At 39.0% G+C, this 19,540-nt stretch overlaps 1 protein-coding gene across 8 annotated transcripts; it reads right to left on the reverse strand.

Annotated features, from left to right (window-relative positions):
• Nucleotides 1-1,160: 1,160 nt before the first annotated feature.
• On the reverse strand, nucleotides 1,161-6,893 carry LOC103712747 (transcription factor bHLH49-like). Of its 8 annotated transcripts, none has more exons than XM_039127497.3 (8): nucleotides 6,750-6,893; nucleotides 4,742-6,649; nucleotides 4,417-4,626; nucleotides 4,258-4,323; nucleotides 4,109-4,177; nucleotides 3,853-3,924; nucleotides 3,456-3,650; nucleotides 1,161-1,758 (listed from the first exon to the last, which is right to left on the reverse strand). In XM_039127497.3, the coding sequence occupies exons 2-8, from the start codon at nucleotides 5,492-5,494 to the stop codon at nucleotides 1,642-1,644; spliced, it is 1,482 nt and encodes a 493-aa protein (XP_038983425.3). In that variant the 5' UTR covers nucleotides 5,495-6,649; nucleotides 6,750-6,893; the 3' UTR covers nucleotides 1,161-1,641. The 8 variants fall into 8 exon arrangements, with proteins under 8 accessions (XP_038983425.3, XP_008797587.4, XP_038983430.3 ...); XM_008799365.4 differs by having other exon boundaries at nucleotides 3,456-3,566; nucleotides 6,750-6,885; XM_039127502.3 differs by having other exon boundaries at nucleotides 3,456-3,584; nucleotides 6,750-6,885.
• Between the last annotated feature and the right edge of the window lie 12,647 nt (nucleotides 6,894-19,540).

The raw sequence follows: 19,540 nt of genomic DNA on the forward strand, positions 1-19,540 counted from the left end.
CAGCCCATGTTGGCTCAGCAGGCCACTGGTGGTTGGATAGACCTACCATCACCTAGAACTTCAGAGACCCGTTCTTCATTATTTTTAGATGAGGAGACCATGTTAGAGAGTTGTCTGCTGTGAATCACTAGCATAATACCGTCAGAAAAGGATTGAGGACATAACTAGGATGTAACAGCCCAATCTGAATAAGCTTTCATGCATGATCAAGTCTTCCTCTTGAACGCAACCATCCATTCCTTTTGGTTATGAAGCTAACCACCTCTTTATTGTTTACCTTAAATTGGACAAAGCGTAGCAGTTTCTATTAGGTTTGTATCTCCCACAACCTCAGTTGGATGTGGCCCAAAGGAAAGGCCTATATGAAGCAGTGGGGCATCTCGTGCTTGGAAAGTGTTGCTGGTTCGGTTTCACAGCACTGTTGAAGGCTTCACTAGCCAAGCTAAAGTAATGGCATATGCTGCAAGCTTCAGGCTGAGTTTATTGTTGAAGTAGAACGCCTTCCTTCAGGCTTTGGGACCACTGGTGTCCCAGGCTAACCGCCAGTAGATCTTTGTCGGATCACAGTTCCTCCACCAAAGCCTCTCACGACATCAGCTATATCTTTAACAGGGAGATGTTGCTCACTCCAATTTTGGAAGCAATCAGCCAAAGAACCACAAATTAAGCATCAGACAGGCCCCATTGCAGTATGATCAATTCCCTTTCACCGGTGAGGATTAGATCCGCAATCTGATAAGACTTTAGACAAAGGATGCAGGTAAATAAAGATGCTCCTCTGAACAGTAAGTCACTTCCAATTGCTTCTTCTCTATGCTAGCCAAGCATTACATATTGCTTCTCTTAAACCAACCAAAGCTGGTTTTTGGAGAAAGAAAGAGGTAAGCAGAAGGAAATGACATAGAATGTTGCTCCATTGCACAAAGTGCCACGAAATCTATCAAGAAAGATCGTTCCTGAAAATCACCATATCAACAAGCTCTATATATTCCTCTAGCAAATTAGCCATGTCAAAAGAATCTTTAGTTCAGGAAAATTTGGACATAATTTTTTGAGAAGAAAAAGATTAGATATATGAACTAGAGCATTGTACATGGAAGTTTGACTTCAGATATAGGAAAGCCTAAGTGTTTACAAACACATTTACTGGCATGCAGACATTAAAAAAAAATTCATCAGTCGTATTCAAATATAAAAAAGACCCTGATATTCAGGGCCATTTCACCAGATCCGTTCAGGATTTTTGGGCTACATGCGCCAAGCTGTTGATTCCAACATCATCATACAATGGTTATAAGATTTCCAATAAAAAGAAATGAAGCTAGTACATGATATAACCAACTGCAGGGCATGCAGCCATTGCTATACAACAAGGAAACTTTAGGCAATGCTTTGGACTTGGATGCTTAAAGTGGAATCAGCTATTTTCCACTAGAGCTATCGGATGAGCATATGCATCCCCTTTTGCCTCTTAGGTACCATGTTGCAAGGGCATGAGCTTTGTATGAAAAAAGGGTAGCTTGAAATGTATTATATGTAATAACCAAAGCTCGACTTCTGAAAAACTTGGTGACAGCAAAACCCATGAAGCCAGATGAGGAGACTTTATCTTAGCTAAGGAACTCTGATAGAGTCATAGTTTCATATGGGGAAGCCATCACGAGGTTTACCATTCAACTCTTTTGTGCTGAGAGGAGGATTGGTACTATAACTCAATTGCATGACATTGTGGAGCTCATCATCCCACACGCTTGGTATCTGCAGAGATATTAAATAAAATTATGCAGTCTAGATTTGCATAATGTTATCTTGCTAGTGATATAAGAAAGTTTAAAAAAAGGTGAAACTAAGGGCATTATTTGGCATTGTAAATTTGAAATTAAGGTAAAAATATTCTTGACTCCTACATTTTGATGTTTAAAATCATTATCATGCCAGTTTTATTTTATTCTGATCTAAAGATAATATCAGTCTTCCTCTCGAGGAAAAGGTACCATAACTATTAAAATTTCAAATGTTTGAAAGAGTTTTATTTTAAACTTTATTCATATTTTTGACCTAGGGTTGTGAGGCAAAATTCCCACAAGGATATCAATCTATGGCAGTTGTATTCTTGATTGAGATAGTATGAGAACGAAACATCTGGCTTTAGAAAAAATCATCTTCAGTGTACTTGTACATTTACAATTATATGTGGCTATTTATGACTTGTATATAAACTGGATGATATACTAGCCTAAATTATTTCAAGGTGGCTATGCTTTCCAATATTCTCTTCCATGAACTGTAACTTTTTGCTGAATCATTTTAACAGAAAAAGCATTTGTGTACTCATAAATATTACAGTATGACTTGTAGATAACATGAATGATATACTAGCCTACATTATTGCAAAGTGGCTATGCTTTCCCATATTCTTTTCCATGAATTTTTGCTGAATCATTTTAACAGAAAAGGCATTTGTGTACTCATAAATATTACAGTTTGAAAAATGTGGTTAGATAGATGGGAAAAATATGGTTAAAAGACAGTAACAAAGGAATTTCTCCTTGAAAATTCTTTAAGATAGAAGAAAGCAAGTTAAAATATATATAACCTAACAAGGAAGACAATTGGAACTACATTAAGAAAAAGAAACTCCTACTTATCTAAAACAGAGGCACATATGAAAGTGCAAAATAGATTTCTCTAATTTCACTATATGCAAGTGATTACAATGGAACATATGCTCCCTTCGGTTGGAGTCCATGTTTAGGAGCTTGATGTGGGAATTAGATATAGTTTGAATTTATGCATGGGAGGAGAAAAATAGTCATCCTTGTACAGGTCAAGCACGGCAGGCAATCAAAAGAAATTGAAATTTCTTTCCTCCCCATTAAAGATTAATTTATAGTTGCGAATTTTTTTTAACTTGTTTAACATTTATATTAAGAATGGCAATCTAAAAGTGCTTTAATTATACTGCAGCTGGTGTCAGTTGAATCAACATAAAAAAAAATGCTGGTTAGTGGCCAGAGGTGGATATCATACAATAATTTAAAACCCTACTTCAAAAATTTAGTCCAGGGTCAAGAAAAAGGCTACTCTATACCTTTGTTAATTCATCCTCTGGGCAATTACATACTAACTGTAACAGCTCAGGTTAATAATAGTTTCAGTTCAGCTTATTGGTTCTTTGGTGAATGAAGAGAAGACAGAGAATTGGAAATATTCATTTGCTGAAGCCTCTCTTTCTAACTTAAGTTATTGGTGCTCTAAATAGGGAGAAACATCTTCTTGCTTCCCCCAATTTACCCAATTCCTCATGTTTCCATTGTGCAAAATGACTTCTGCATGCCTGTATGCATGGAATATTCTGATCCAAGCAAAATCAAAATCAATTTACTTTCAAGATGCATGAAATATGATGTGATATCATTTCCTCATGCATAAGGTGGATTGTCAAGTAGGAAAACCTGAGGTGTAGGCTCTTTGAATCCATTCATGACAGCCAATTGAGCATTCATCACTCTCCTAACTGCATCTGAAGGGCTTCCCATGCCAGAAATCCCAGCTTGAACCAAACCCTGTTGAGATGGATGCAACTGAGGATGAATCATGTCAGGCGAGAAACCAATCATAGACTGAGAACCACCACGGAATTGAAAAAGCTGTTACACGAAGCAGCAGATTATATCAACCAATTATACCACTATAAATTTTAAGAAAACAAGCATCAAAGAAGCCAGATTTATCTTTTTAACTCAATAAATATGCCATTTTTAACTGTCTTTTGAGCCTATGATCTGAAAAATACATCCTTTCAGATGATTGCTGATCGAACATTAGCAATAAAGGAGATATGATACATACATCTTTAGAAAGAAGCCCTTCTATGTTGAAGTCCACTCGTGGATTCACAGTTGCAAGTTTCATAGATAGAAACTGGGGGAAGAAAAGATATTCGATTAGTTACAATATTTACAAGTGAATTCATTCTAAATGATTAGAAATATATGATATTGAACAACATATGGATGCAAGGCTTTATGTTCACTTAGGTCAAAGAATAAGAGTCTTCCATGTCCAAAAACAAGACTAGAACTATATGGTTATAGAGCAAAAATACCTCAACTTGCCGCTGTAATGATTGAACATAGTTTATGATCTCATCCAGCATGACTGCCTTTCCCGTAACCTACAACATTCCATAACTAAATAAGAACATATAATTGAATTTTGCATATGAACGCCATAAAAACTATTCTTTAGACATACTTTACTGCAACCAGGCACAAGGTCTTGAAGATACTTCATCCTTTCGCTTATTTTTTCCCTTCTTACCTGCAAAAAATATCAGTTCATTCAAACCAAGTAAGCTTCTATATGGAAACAAGACACAAGAAAAGTTCCGCAGCCGCATTACTGGAACCTTACTCTTTCTGCAAGACTATGGCTATTAGTTGCCTGGCCACGCCTCGCTCTCACGTGAATATAATCTTCCTTCAGATCTTCTGTGCTATCCTTGGCCAGCTTCCCACTAGGCTTTGAGTTGCTCTGCTCAAGATTCTGTTTTGTTTCAGTATTATCCTTTGAGTTTTCCATTGACAATTGTGTGCCTCTTTGTACTTGGTCCAATTCCATATCCTACCATGGAAAAATCCACTCAGAAATCTTGTCTATAGTTCCATGCAGAATAGAAGGAAAAGAAAATAGTCACAACAAAACAAGCTCATCGGAAGAAAAAGTTGCTATCATCTACCTGATTGGATCTTTTTCTCTTCTTCGAACCAAGATCACTGGAAGAAGAATTCCCGGCTGCGTTGGCCAATTCAGGGGACTTCTCTTGATCAACTTCAGTAAAATTGGCCTCTCGGCACGCGTTGCTCAAGTCCCCAACCAGGGAGCTCCCCTTGTCTCTTCGGTTCTTCGATGGACTTCCGCTGCTGGATCCATGATCAGCTGGCACAGTGATATCCCTAGGAACTTCAGTCATGTTTAATTCACTCTTAAGGCCCTGAGTTCCAGCGACACCTCTTGAGGCATTAGAGTGCGCAGTCAAAGATTCAGATGAGCCAAAAGGGTTCATCATGCCACCAAAATTAGCACCACTGAAGCACGAAAACCTCGCAGCCCTCTCAACGAAAGCAGAATCAGAAGGAAAATGGGAGAGGCTTGGGGGTAGAACTCCAGGGACGGCTTGCAAGAACATGCCTTTAGAAGACACTGCAACTGGTTTTCCAATTGGTATGCTACTGGAGGCACCTCTGGTGGTCTGAGCATTACTAAAACCCAAGTTCTGTGGGTTGGCAGGGTGGCTCCAGACGCCAGGACCAAAGAAGTCCACCCCAGGAACTGAAGGACACGAGGAGGAAGTCATGGAAACACCTTGGCCCATGGCAATGGCAGGGTTGGCTGGAACAGCACCCATCGACGGTTTGCCGAATCGGCAGTCGGCAGAGACATCCCCACTCCTTTTCTCCATCCCAAACCTATCATTTGGATTCGTTTCCATCTCTCTCTCTCTCTCTCTCTCTCTCTCTCTCTGTCCCTTGACAAGAAAATCTTAAAGAGACAGCTACCGAAAATTGGATCTCTTCTTTTGATGTAGAAGAAGAAGAAGAAAAAGAAAATTCAAACTCGATCTGTTTTGCCAAATTTGATCTTGGTGATCCAGAACAATGTCAATCCAACTATAGAGACCCAAATAACTGATAAAGAGAGTTGGAACCAATAAGAAAGACGAGTACTCGACTGGAAACAAGTAATTTCTTAAATAGCAGGGGCGAAGGACTTCAAGATCAATAATTTTCCAATTAAGAAAGCGAGAGAAGAATAACAAGAGTCGGCTAATCTGTCGAGAATAATTCGAAGACAGCTGATAGAACAGAACATATGGATAAAAAGCGCAAGAGCATAGAACCTCTTCCAAAACCTAGTTCACTAAACCCACCAATCTCAGAAGAGAATCCTCAAAATGTCGCAGAGCCCCCAGCTCATATTAGAGGCCATTGTTCCAGATACCGGCAGCTTTATTGATCTCGAGAACAAAACTAAGCAAAAAATGAAAGCTTTTTTTATGATACAAACCCAGCAATAGTAATTCAAGATCCCATTTTACCAGCAAGACAAATCGCATAAACTTTGACAAATAACTTCAAAGATCATCAGTCAAAGCAGGGATCGATTTATGAATGCCAAAAAATTCCAATAACACGAGCGGGCAAACACCAGAAAACGCCAGGAATTGGACATAGAAGGCTTCGAAGGACAAGAAACACAGTTGCAAAGAAGGGTTGAAAAGACAAGGCAATCAGAGAATCCCCTCTGCTCTCAGCAACCTGAGAAGAAGCAAGAGTGCATCGGTTTCAGAGAAGAACAGAGCAGCTCAGTCCAAACCATTCAAAGCCAAAGCCTCACCCACTCCCTTTCTCTACGCCACACTCAAAGCTCTAAAGCCAAAACAAGACCACGCCCAAAGCACACAGTGAAAAGTGGGAAAAGGAAAGGCACCAACTTGAGATTCCTCCCCTCTTTAACTTCCCTGCCCTCCATTGAAGCTTTTTCCATCGAAACAATTGGAAAAAAAAAAAAATGCGATCTTTCTCCTGTTTGCGCTAAGCTTTTTAAATGTCTTCTTCTGCCCGGAAGCCTCCTTACACGCCTATCTCTGAATGAAGAAAGAGGTATCTTAATAGATGAAAAAGAGATCTAGTGCTGTGCGTGTGTGAGAGAGAGAGGTGGGATAGGAAAGTTTGTATCATTTATACCTCAGCACTGCACAAGAGGAGAGGACCAATTGAATGATGAGCACCGCCCTAAAACTATATAGATTTGGTAAAAAAATCTATGGAAAAAAAAAATAAAGAACAGACTCCAGTGCCCAACCCCCTTTCCTCTTACCACCAATTTATATATTCCAAAAATTGATTCCATCACACTTTTTTACAGTTCATTAGATTCTTTAATCTATGTAACACTGTCTTTAACATTGTTTTTTATTATTTTACTTGACTTATCACAGCCTGGAGCTAGCAGTGGAGCTCTGATATTACCTAGTTCCAGCGCTCCATTTCATTTTATCTGAACTTTTCTAATGAGCTCAGTTACAGTAATTCGCGGAGGACTGTAACTATTTTACCCCTTTCCACTACCACTTGTGTCTACGTTACAGTTTGCAATAACGCTGTAATCTCGCTGCTGCAGCTTCATCAAATCAAATTGCTCATTGTCAAAACGTCCACTCTAATGTTTGATTCTATATGTAGCAAATACCTAGAATGGCCGTTATTTGCACAGGAGTTTGTTTATGGGTTCAAAATTGAGTTTTTTTTTTCATAAATATTCTTTTAAAAATTTAAATTAGCATAAATATCCTCTTGAAATTTATATTTATTTCTGTATCTTCATAAAATACTATTTTTGTACAAATATTCCTAATATAACGGCTCTTCTAAGTTCTAACACCATTAATAAAACTATATTTATTTTAATTAAAAATAAAATAAATATAAAAATTATTTGTTTGTCCTTCATCGCGATCGCCTTATATTTTTTTTTTTTGTACATCTATCCATTAAAAACATTTTAATTATTTTAATTCGAAACCGTTAATTTTTTAACAGTGTTAGATGACATAGGCACATATGCAAAAATAAGAATAAAAAAAATTAGAATAGCAAAACAAGTGATATATATATATATATATATATATATATATATATATATATATATATATATATATATATATATGTAAATATCAATTTTGGAAGGATATTCGTGCAGAAAAATCTTCAAAATTTTAAGGCGATTTATAAGTAAGCCATAGTCTAATGGTGCTTTAGATTAGAATGTCTCGATTTTTAACGGTCATGATTGACTGGACTTAGAGACGTTCGAGTACTGTGCAAGTTTCTCCACAGTAACCTTTTTCTTTCTTTAATGGGTGGTTGGGTTGGACCAGATGTGGGAGATCTAAAAAGGATATCTCGGGAGATTTTGGCCGAATCGGTGCGAGATTCTAATGAGATATGGGGACCCGGCGTGAGTCCCCACACCGGAATCATCAGTGTGGAGTCCCATAGGAGGGGTCCAGTGATCAGACGGCTGCAGTTGCGTGATGCCTCAGATCCACCGACCGCCCTGCTCTGCTTTTTGGGAGTTCCGGTGGACCACCGAACCCCAGGAGGACATCGGCGATGGGGACGCCGTATCCGTTAATTTTGTATGGAAGGAGATTTGCCCTTCGCTAGGGAGAAAGTTACGGTGTAAGCTCATGGACTTGGACTGTACATGTGGACGATCGAACGGTTGGGAATCGACGTGGATGCCAGAAATTCTGATAACAGATTGCCATGAAGGTTATTAATCGTTAATGCCCCTGTTGTGGGGGGGGGGGGGAGGGGGCCTTGAATTTAGTCCCACATCGGCTAGAGCGGAAAGGTTCCGTGCCTTATAATGAGGAGGGCGAAGCCTTTTCCTCACGACGGCCCTTTTGTGGGACAAAACCGTGAGGGCAATCCCCCCGTCAGCGCTGGACGCGCGGGCCGGAAACGTCTCCCTCCGTCAGCGCTGGACGCGCGGACCGGAGCGCCCAAAGCGGACAATACCTCGTGGGGGACGCGGTCTCTTTCTGCTCGGCTCGGTTGGGACTAAGGCTGTTGCCGGGGTGAAAATCCCGCAACAGATGGCGCTAGAAGGAGGGCCAACCTCCTCTCTCCATTGACTACCCTCCAGGACTGTGGGGGCCCGTTGGGGTAAAACCTGGCCGGAACCTTCCCGCTGGGGGGGCTATGTTGGGGGGGGGAGGGGGCCTTGAATTTAGTCCCACATCGGCTAGAGCGGAAAGGTTCCGTGCCTTATAATGAGGAGGGCGAAGCCTTTTCCTCACGAGGGCCCTTTTGTGGGACAAAACCGTGAGGGCAATCCCCCCGTCAGCGCTGGACGCGCGGGCCGGAAACGTCTCCCTCCGTCAACGCTGGACGCGCGGACCGGAGCGCCCAAAGCGGACAATACCTCGTGGGGGACGCGGTCTCTTTCTGCTCGGCTCGGTTGGGACTAAGGCTGTTGCCGGGATGAAAATCCCGCAACAGATGGCGCTAGAAGGAGGGCCAGCCTCCTCTCTCCATTGACTACCCTCCAGGACTGTGGGGGCCCGTTGGGGTAAAACCTGGCCGGAACCTTCCCGCTGGGGGGGCTATGTTGTGGGGGGGGGAGGGGGCCTTGAATTTAGTCCCACATCGGCTAGAGCGGAAAGGTTCCGTGCCTTATAATGAGGAGGGCGAAGCCTTTTCCTCACGAGGGCCCTTTTGTGGGACAAAACCGTGAGGGCAATCCCCCCGTCAGCGCTGGACGCGCGGGCCGGAAACGTCTCCCTCCGTCAGCGCTGGACGCGCGGACCGGAGCGCCCAAAGTGGACAATACCTCGTGGGGGACGCGGTCTCTTTCTGCTCGGCTCGGTTGGGACTAAGGCTGTTGCCGGGGTGAAAATCCCGCAACAGCCCCGATCATGAATCCTCCACAAACCGTTACTTGCGGTTGTTACAGGAATAACGGTCAAAAGTCATAACTTTTGAGCTTTATTGAAATCTATCCATATAAATAAATAAATAACAATTAATATTGAAAGGAATAACGGCATTCTTTGCTCACGTCATTGTTCCTGCAAAAAAAAAAAAAAAAGTCTAGCCAGATACTTAAATTTTAAAAAATATTATATTATTTGGATGAATCATGAAAATGTAAAATAAAAAGCATTACTTATATTTAATGAGAGTCATGATAATAGAATAATAATTAGATAATCGTTGTTGCTTGTTTTTTTTTTTCCGCTATGGACCGTTGTTTTAAATATTTATACAAATTAAATAGATTTGATTAGAATTAACTAATATAGATCCAATGGCAGTTAAGGTTGACTTAAGTCAACGTTAAGACCCCACTAGAGCACAAAGAATCAGATTGATTTAATTGGATGCTCGTCAAGCAAATTCGATTGGAAGCTCTAGGGCTATGAAAGCTTGACACTAGATTGAGTTGGCTATGAATTTGATTGCTCTAACCAATAAATTAAAACCAATATGCTCCAACTAGGTCCTATTAGACTAATCCAATCATTATATATCGATTAGCTCGGGGTTAAGTTTAAGGTGAGGTACTATGCTCCTTACACGACGTTCTATTGATCGGTGAGATCTAGGCTGGTCTAATCCGACAAACATATACCTGGTTTAAAACGGTAAGATTAGAATGAATCTATGCGAACAAGTTAGGGTCAAGTAATGATTCGTTGCCACCAAAGATAATCAAATTTACGATTCATTGTGCCCTATTTATCAATTCTTGGTGGAGGGGTTCACATGGTCTCTCTTTATCATGAAAACTCCATAGAACCATAAATTGATTTGTCTAAATCAATAATTATGGTCTCTATATAGGATGTAACTCTCACATGTTATAAATGTGTCCCCAAATTACATGCGTTTTTCGCCATAGTTTTGCTCATGAAAATTTGTTTCAAATTATCTTCCATCCTACTCTGAGAAACCAAACACGTCCTATCTAAGATATATTACACAAAAAGCTAAGGGCTCGTTTGGTTCGCAGAAAAAGGAGGGGGGAAAGTGTGGTCAACGGGAAAGTAATGAAATGCCTCTTGTTTGGTTGGAGTTTTCAAAGGAGAGAGATGGGAAAGTTGTATTCCCATGGGAATATGATTCCCACATTTCATGGGAAAGTCTTTCCCATGAGAAACATGGGAAAGTTACTTTCCCATGAGGTGGGAATCACTTCTTTTTTATTTTTTCCCAAAAAGACCCTTCAGCATTAAAGAAGCATTAAAGAGGCATTAAAGACCTAATTTTTATTAAGGGCATAATAGGAATTATACATAACTTTCCTAGGAAAGTGGATGGTCAACCAAACATAAGCACTTTGGAAATTTGTCATTTTCCCATGGTTAACCAAACATGCCAAAAGTACTTTCCTAGGTATCCTCTTTCTAGGAATTTGATTCCCAGGAATCATATTCCTAGGAGGGAAAATACTTTCCGCGAACCAAACGAGCCCTAATTGCAGCAGTCAATAGCCAGCGAAAGTAGGCCGCTGTTTGTTTGTAACGCGTAATGCTACAAACTCCTCCGGACAAAACCAGGGTGCGACTCACCCACTTCATACAACCATACTTCATACCTACACTACTTGGGTTGGCAGCTAAAATTGCACATACCTACCAAGAGAATAGAGATACTCCTCTCTCTCACACACATTAATACATGCCATTATTAGACATCATAGGGACTTGAGCCATGCATAACTCCAAACATTAGAATATTGAGGTTCCCCTCACGCCCCCCTTTACTAAATGAACCTCAATTAGGCCATTCGTACCATAATAAAATAGAACATATGGGAGTAAAAAAAATAAAAAAATGATTTGCGTTAATTGAGTGGGTTTCACTAGGCACTTGCTTAGGATCTTTTTCTTCTCTCTCTCTCTCCCCCCCTGCTTTCCTTTGCGTCCGCAAAATTCCTTTACAACATCGAAAAATGCCCCCTGCTCCTCCAACTCTCCAAGGGGAGGGTGGGGTTCCAAATTCCGATGTAGAAGACAACGCGGCACGACGTACTTCTAAAGTTAAAAAAAGGAGGACAGATTCCTTGGCACCCATCTCAGCCAATTTGATTAATTCATGCCCCAATTGCATCCTTCCACGTGTCCCTGTGCTTGCTATCCCATGGGGCCTACATGTTCCAAAGACAGGCAATGGTCATGCCACATAGAATTTGGTAGCCAAAGTAACAATTACTAAAGAATGGTTATAAGGATGCATGTGCTTGGTTGGCATGGCACTCCTTTTGTGAAAGTAGGGACTAAACAAGCAACAACTCATCTAAAGCAACCAAGGTTGGAAGGTGGGGAATTGAGATAATTATCAAGCCTGCGTTTGTATACTTATTAGTTTTCCATTTAAAATTGCAACAACTGAGGTGGGGACCTCTTTGTCTCACACTCATTTGAAGCAGAAGCACCACTTCTGCAAGGTAGCATTTGTGCATTTTCAAAAATTTAACTGATTTTTTGTTGAAAATTTAGCTCCATAAACTCCTTCCTTTAGAATTTACTTCTTAACAAATTAAATCTTTGAGAGATTTACTTGTTTAATCTAAAAGTGGAGTTATCAATTGACGATGCATTTGGACCGGTAATGTAAGACAATTAAAATATATAAATAAATCTACCTCATTCTATCAACTTAAGTTTTTAGAAATAATAGTAATTTCAATATGGTATCAGAGCAGAGATTCTGAGTTCGAACCTTATCTCCACACTCTTTAACCTCATTATTAAAATTTCGCATGTTGGGTTCACCGAAAGTATAAGAAAATATAAAATATATAAATAAATCTATCTCATCCTATGATCAGCTTAAGCTTTTAGGACGTGGTTATTTCAACGGATAAATTAGAGTATGACTAGTAATTTGATCAGGTTTGGATTTGATCTAGCTGGAAGGTTCGGAACTACTACTACGAGTTGTTTGTGGGTCTCAGAGCTGAGCTCGAATCTTCGATCGAATTGGATTGGCCTCTCTAGATCCCAACAATAAATAATTGATCAGAAAATTAACCCAGCTGCCATCATAGAAACTTTTCTCTTTTTGATCCCTGGTGCGTGCACTGAAGGGAAGTTTGACTTTGGACCTATATTAACAGTACCCATTATATTTCTCTATAAGTAAATTCCTAGTAAAATCATCGATGGTTCTAATAGAATTAAACTTGACCTGATTGGACACAATTGCAATCCTATTAGCCCAACAAGCTTAGCTTCAAAATATAAGACCTAACCTCTTCGAGTCAAACTACTTCTTTTTTTTTCCTTATTTTTCCAAAAATAGAACTAGGATTAAATCTTCACTCGGTAGCAGACCGGCAAGATTTTTGATCCAAGGCCGGGTTAAGTTACGGTATAGCTCGTTAAGCGACCAGGCGACCAGCCATATATTGCAAACTAACGGTGGACCATTTCTTTTGTTTTTTTGGATCTACCAAAAGAAAAGACCAAGGACATCTATTGGATCCACATATGTGGTCCTCCAAACAACGTTGAACCATTCTTAATGCAGTCTTTATAAAGCATTATTTAGTTGCATATAGTAGGATCAGATATAAATCGGATACTAATATATTCATATTTATATTTCTTTTGACGAATACGGATATAAATATTAGTGAGATGCAAAAATTCATATTTATATTTATTTTGAACGAATATAGATACAAATTAGATATTAAAAGTACAAATATAAATACAGATATAAGTCAGATAATTAAAATTTATAACCATACAACTAAAGATAAAACTAAATAAAAAATAAATCAAACTAATAACAAATTAGTACCATCATTTATTTTTTATAAAATTTCATAATTACTATATAAAATTAAATAGAATTATAAATATAACCGGACATTTGAATATGGATCAGATAGTTATCTATTCATATCTATATCCATATCCAAATAGATTCAGATATGAAAATGGATCTAGATAGATATTTGGAAACATAATTTTTACATGCATGAATTAAATCTCTCTTTCTATCCTCGATCCTACAAAGAACATATACTAGCGACGCTAGTTTTAAAATTAAAATTTATCCTTGTCACGTGAAGAGAGGGGATTAGTGCAATTCACGGGACTGATACGATTCAGGATAGTGTTATGATATAAATAACTAATCCTTTTAATGCCACATGGCATACCAGATCTACCGAGTTTTTTTATTTATTTATTGCTATAGATTATATTTTAACAAGAACAGGCCTCGTAGCATTTTTAAACATCTAAGCAGATGCTGCTACAGAAAAGTCCAAACACTATGCATTTCGATGGTTTAAATATCAGTCTCCAATGTGCGTTTGGGATATTCTGCTCCTCCGCGTCGACGAAGGTCCACCGCTTAATCATTGGCATCGAGCTAAGAAAATGGTACAGCTTTCACGGGCTGTACGCATTTACATATTGTACCGTTATGCATCCCCAATTAGAGAGGGAGAGAGAGTGTGTGTGTTTCTTGGCTGCGATCATTTTTTTTGACTGAAATTTCTTATGGGAGTCTGATGTTTGTCTCGAAAAGTTGATAGGCAATTTGACAATTAGGTCCGTGCTTTAGTCAATCCGGGAACAGCTATTTCTTAGTAATGGATCCCCACGCCTATTTGTAAGTTAGATGGAGGTCAATATCACTTAACTAGCACCTAATTTTTAAAGCATTTGGTTGTCATAAAATGAGCTTAAAGTGTGTTCCTCATGAATGTGGATGTCAGCTTTGTTTTGCAGGAGTAGTGTTTGTCTAGCTCTTGCAACATCGATGCATAACATGATCAAGATGGGACTCCATGATTACTCCCATGCACTGGTAAGATGGTTTTTTTGCAATTGCATTTGGATCTGGAGAAAAAGCCACTTGAATTGTCTCTAATTTTAGATCCACAAGACATTCAACAAATGCAATTTGGGAAGTTCTTGCAAGGCTGAAAACAGTTTGAATGTCCATCTCAATGTGCATGCGCCGTAGCTGCTTATTTGGGAAGGCAGCTAGAGTCCCCAAAAGAAAGAAAAAAAAATTTAGCTAGCATATGTAGCCTTCATTCAATTACAACTACAAGTAGGTTTGCAACTTCTAGTGGATTTGCTTAAACTTTGTTCACATAGCATATGGTCTAAGGCTGCACTACTTTTCAAATACCTGCTCCCATTTGTTGAGTGGCGCAACCAATACTTGGTATCCTATAAATTTGTCTGCCAATTCATCTTCTACTTGGTCGGGTAGGGGTCGAACAATATCGAGCCAGTGCTCGATTAAGAGAAATTTTCACAGGATTTACCATAGGTCTCCCGACTTACCTAAACCCAATCTACATTACAACAAAAACTCGCAATTAGAATCTTCTTAAGATAAAATCTAGACCAGCCCATCATGTTCTGAACAAAACCGATCCGACCGAGATTGCGTTTAGGCTAAAAATTATGAAGTCAATTGTTGGGTTGATTTCTTTTGTGGTTCTATTGCATTTCGAGTCTGGATCCTCCATATTTTTTGGTAGTAATTGAATCCTCCCTTTTTGCTGCAAAGGTCCAGTTCAATCGAGCACCCGACAGTCTTCAATTGGACCATGAATTGGAGTGGATCCTAACTCTAGCTTATAATCTTGCCCTCGTACTACAGAAATCAAAATATTACCTATTTTCCTAGCATGTCATCAAGAGAGACATGGGCTGGGAAGCTCCATTAATTCCCCAAAATCATGATGTGGTATGCCATGGCGTTCGTTGCTGCTATAATGCTGCCCATCTGAATAATGACAGGAGTAATGCAACGCTGATTTAGAAAAATCACTCAAAAAAGTTCCTCAGGTGTCTTGCACCAATCACTTTGCTTTATCTAACAGCAATGGACAATACATCATACCTGCTGAGTGACTTTTTCTCTCAGGAAAGCCAAGAAACGAAATTTTTTCATGTCACCTAATCATCAAAACAAGTTACCACTACATCTGTCCATCACAAAACTGGAATTCTAAGTTAAACGACATCAACGGTCCTATAAATAACAACATTAGGTTCATCATGATTCAATACAACTAAAAGGTCACACTAAAGCTACAATCTAAGAACGAGATTATCAGTTAGTATGCTGTCAAGAACTAGAAGTTACGCCAGGGAAATTCAATCATCATAAAACAAATCTTTGAGGTGCACAACAAAAGCAGCAACCACTGCTTAGCTCAGAGAGTGCAACAGAGAACTGTGGAATATGCTGTCATGAGGGTGATACGTAGATAAAGCCAAGCTCATTGGTTTTGTTTTATTAAAGTTTTGCAACACTGATTTGATGGTTAAAAATCCTTCCAAACTTCTTTATACTCATCAATGATAACCTCCCGACCTTAATTTGCCATATGAAGCATCTAAATCTGATTATAACTTTCAAAGACCAAAGGCATATTAGTTAGTCTCTTGCTAATTTACATCAGAGAAGGATTCCTCATGACTTCAATGTACGAACGGATAAGAAAGGTATTGCCAATTATCTTGGTGGATTCATTTTAAGGAAAGTCACCATCAAGCTTTTCTTGAAAAAGATTGGTCCTCCCTTCAAAAGGGAAACGAGCACGTCTTCTCTTCGTGCACATTTAACACACGGCCTCATTTTCGAACAGTGGTTAGTTGTGTCCATCAAAGAAGCCATGCTCCAAAGAGGGTCCTCATTGTCCTTCTCTAGCTAAAGCTTGGAAGACTTGTGGCTGCTTTCGCCACCATTTTCAACCAACCAAGCTATCATCGCCACAAGGATAGGAGGGTTGATAGAGCAATATGGTTTGCTAAAAATCATATTGCCATATGCTACAAGTGATTGATGAAGAGACTTCGGCCACGTCTCTTGCACTCGAGCCTTGCATTGCCAAGAAATGGAACCATGGAGCCCTCACTTTCCAATTGAAGAGGGACTTCTAACTTGTGATCCATTGGTGTTCCTTATCTTGCTTGCTTACGTAGATTGAGAGTTGAAAATGTTAATGGAGTTGGATCTTAGAAGCTTAGGCTCGAAGGAAGGAATGGACTTATCCAAAGACAGCTAGTCCACAGCTTTAATGATTCATGTCGTAGGATGTTGACCTCTGAAAGTTTGCGGGCAATATGAAGGGTTACCAAATCATAGTTGCAGGCAGCTGGCACTTTCAGCTCCGTTCTTAAGGATTCCATCATACGTGTAGTAAAATCCAAATGAACCATGGATTTACCACTCGTAGATTTAAGCAACTAGAGATTTTCTCTTTTTTTTTTCTTGAAAAAAAAAGAAACTGAAAAGAGAACTTATTCAGAGAGACAAATCGATTGCAAGGACTTGGCCATCTTGGGGATAGAATCCAACTCATTTCACTCAGAGAAGCGAAGACGTCCTTGCTTGGTCTTTTACATGCTCTCAGCCAAAACGGTATAAAAGCATTGGACTCGTGCCACATTACAAACCCCCCTTTTCTTTCTCATCTTTCTTGTGGCCGGTGCCCTTGCATTCTTGAGACTGATCTGAGACTCGGGCTATATTGTCGCCGATTAGGACTTGATACAATTGACTAGAATGAAGAGCTTTTGATCAAAATGCGTCCATTATTGAATGCCCTTCCAATCATGGAGAAGCTGGAAAGAGAATCCACCGTGGGTATGTTTGGTCGGAGGAGAGTTGGATTTTGCAATAGAAATGGGAATTAGTGATTCCCATGCCAACCATTTGATTGGAAGGAGTCTCATTTCTATTCTGATTCCAAGAAGGAATGAAAATACGCTCTAATCTTCCAAAATTCAATTCATATTCTCTCTTAGTATTCAAATTCCATTCCAATTTCAGTTATGAACCAAACGTAGAGGGATATGGCCATTCCGATTCTTATTTCAATCCATTCTGATTCCGATTTTAATTTTCTTCACGTTCCAATTTCGATTCCGATCATAAACCAACAAATTATCAGGGTTTGTAATGTACAGATTGGTTTATAGCACATGGTTGATTAGAAAATTTTACGAAGATTTTTAAAACTATTTGGTGCAAAGCAAACAAAGCCGTGTGTTTGTTAAACTCTGATTTACCCTTTAAGTTGCATTACAGTGGTCCACAAGTAATGCTAAAGGTCACACAAAGTGGAAGGCTAATCTTTTCTAGTACGAGTCGGAGTAAGGTTGAAATGGGATCAGATACGGATCGAATATTAACATATCCATATTTATTTTGTTTGATGAAGATAGATACGGATACGAATGATAGTCGAACGCAAAAATTTATATCCATATTTGTTTTAAATAGATACATACATAAATCGGATACTAAAAATATGGATATAAATATAGATAACTAACTTTTATGACCACAAAATCAAAAATATTACTAAATGAATAATAAATCAGACTAATAGCATATTAATGTGGCCATTTATTTATCTTAAAAGTTCATGAGTATCATATAAAATTAAATAAGATTACAAATGGAATCGGATATTCGAATATAGATCAAATAGTTGTTTATCCATATCTCTATCCTTTTTTTTTTACGAATATGGATACGAATACAAATATTAGCTAGATGCTCAAACGGATATTATCCAATCTTCTTTCACTCCAAAGTTGGAGGATAGTCCATTTAACTAACAATGCGAAAGACCAGGCTCCTGCAATCCCCATTATTTTTCTTGAGAATGAGGAAAAGAAAGTTCCCGTAAGCCTGACCCGGTGACCCAACCGGATAATATGAATCAGGGAATCAGAATTTGGTTTCTAACTCGTTACACCCATATTCTTATTTTTTTTTTTACTGTTACTTTCAGTCTTCGTATTGGAGCGGTAAAATAGGACTCGGCTAAGGATCAGATCAACTTCGTAGCCCTTTGATTCGAAGAACTGAAAACTCTAAACAGGTAGGGGTCTGGATCCGTACATAAACTTTATTGTAGCCTTGGATCCAATTAAACATTATTGGTTTAATTCCAGCCCTTAATCCTGTGTATATAAATAAGTTAACGTTATTGGGCTAGATTTCATGCATTAAGATTTTTTTTTTTTTGAGAAAAAATACATGAAGCACTTAATTCTGGTGTTTCCCTACATATAGCTCGTCCGTGCTTTTCTCCAAGGCACCGCGTCTGACTCCGCGTGGGAGAAAAGGGCTGGACCATAAACTTCCGTGTTCAGGGAGTAGCGCCAACCAAGCTAATCTTTCTCTAGACTGGTTCCTTTTAGGTTAGACGCCGGCCCCTTATTTAGATACTGGGGCAAGGCAAAATATATACATATACATACATTATAAATCTGTAGTTATCTAATAGACAGATTCATCATGAATTTTTTTCTAACTTGAAATCATGGGGAAAAAAGGTCAAGATATAAGCGTAGACTTAAAAAAACAGATAGAAATCATGTTTGGATCCCGCATGCTAATCAATTTGGATTCTAGTTTTGTGTAGATTCACAATGCTTGTCACCCCCCAGTGTCGGCTTAGGGAAAAGATTGAACTTTGTAAATGGCGAATAAAGGAAGAAAAGGACCGAATCTTTGGCCTTTTTAGGGCTCAGCGAAAGGTCTGATCAAGGCCTAACATACCTAGACACTAGATCATGCTTGGCTTGGCCCGGCCAAACCCTAAGCAATGCCTATTCATGCAAGGCCCTATGATCCATTAACGTTACTTTAGGTTTGGGTCAGGCATTTGGACCACAATCTAAAGCCCGACAAGAATTAGGTCAGTTCTACCAGACATCTACGAACTCCATAACTAGCCTTACCAATTGACTGGTCATATTTATGTCCATCAATTAAACTCTGCCATGGTATGTTGTTTTGACCTATTGATAAACCAACAAACAAAACTAAATAGAAAACAAAATGCTGAAAACTATTTCTGAAGAGAACCAAATAACCAAAAAAAAGGGGCAAAATAGTTCAGATTTCATCTTAATTAATTTGTGTTATTCATTAGATCACCAAAAGAGAACTAGGTTAAGGTC

Source organism: Phoenix dactylifera, chromosome 2 (genome assembly GCF_051530095.1).
Source record: "Phoenix dactylifera cultivar Ajwa chromosome 2, Ajwa_hap1_PhDact_Kaust_v1.1, whole genome shotgun sequence".
Classification (NCBI taxonomy): domain Eukaryota; kingdom Viridiplantae; phylum Streptophyta; class Magnoliopsida; order Arecales; family Arecaceae; genus Phoenix; species Phoenix dactylifera.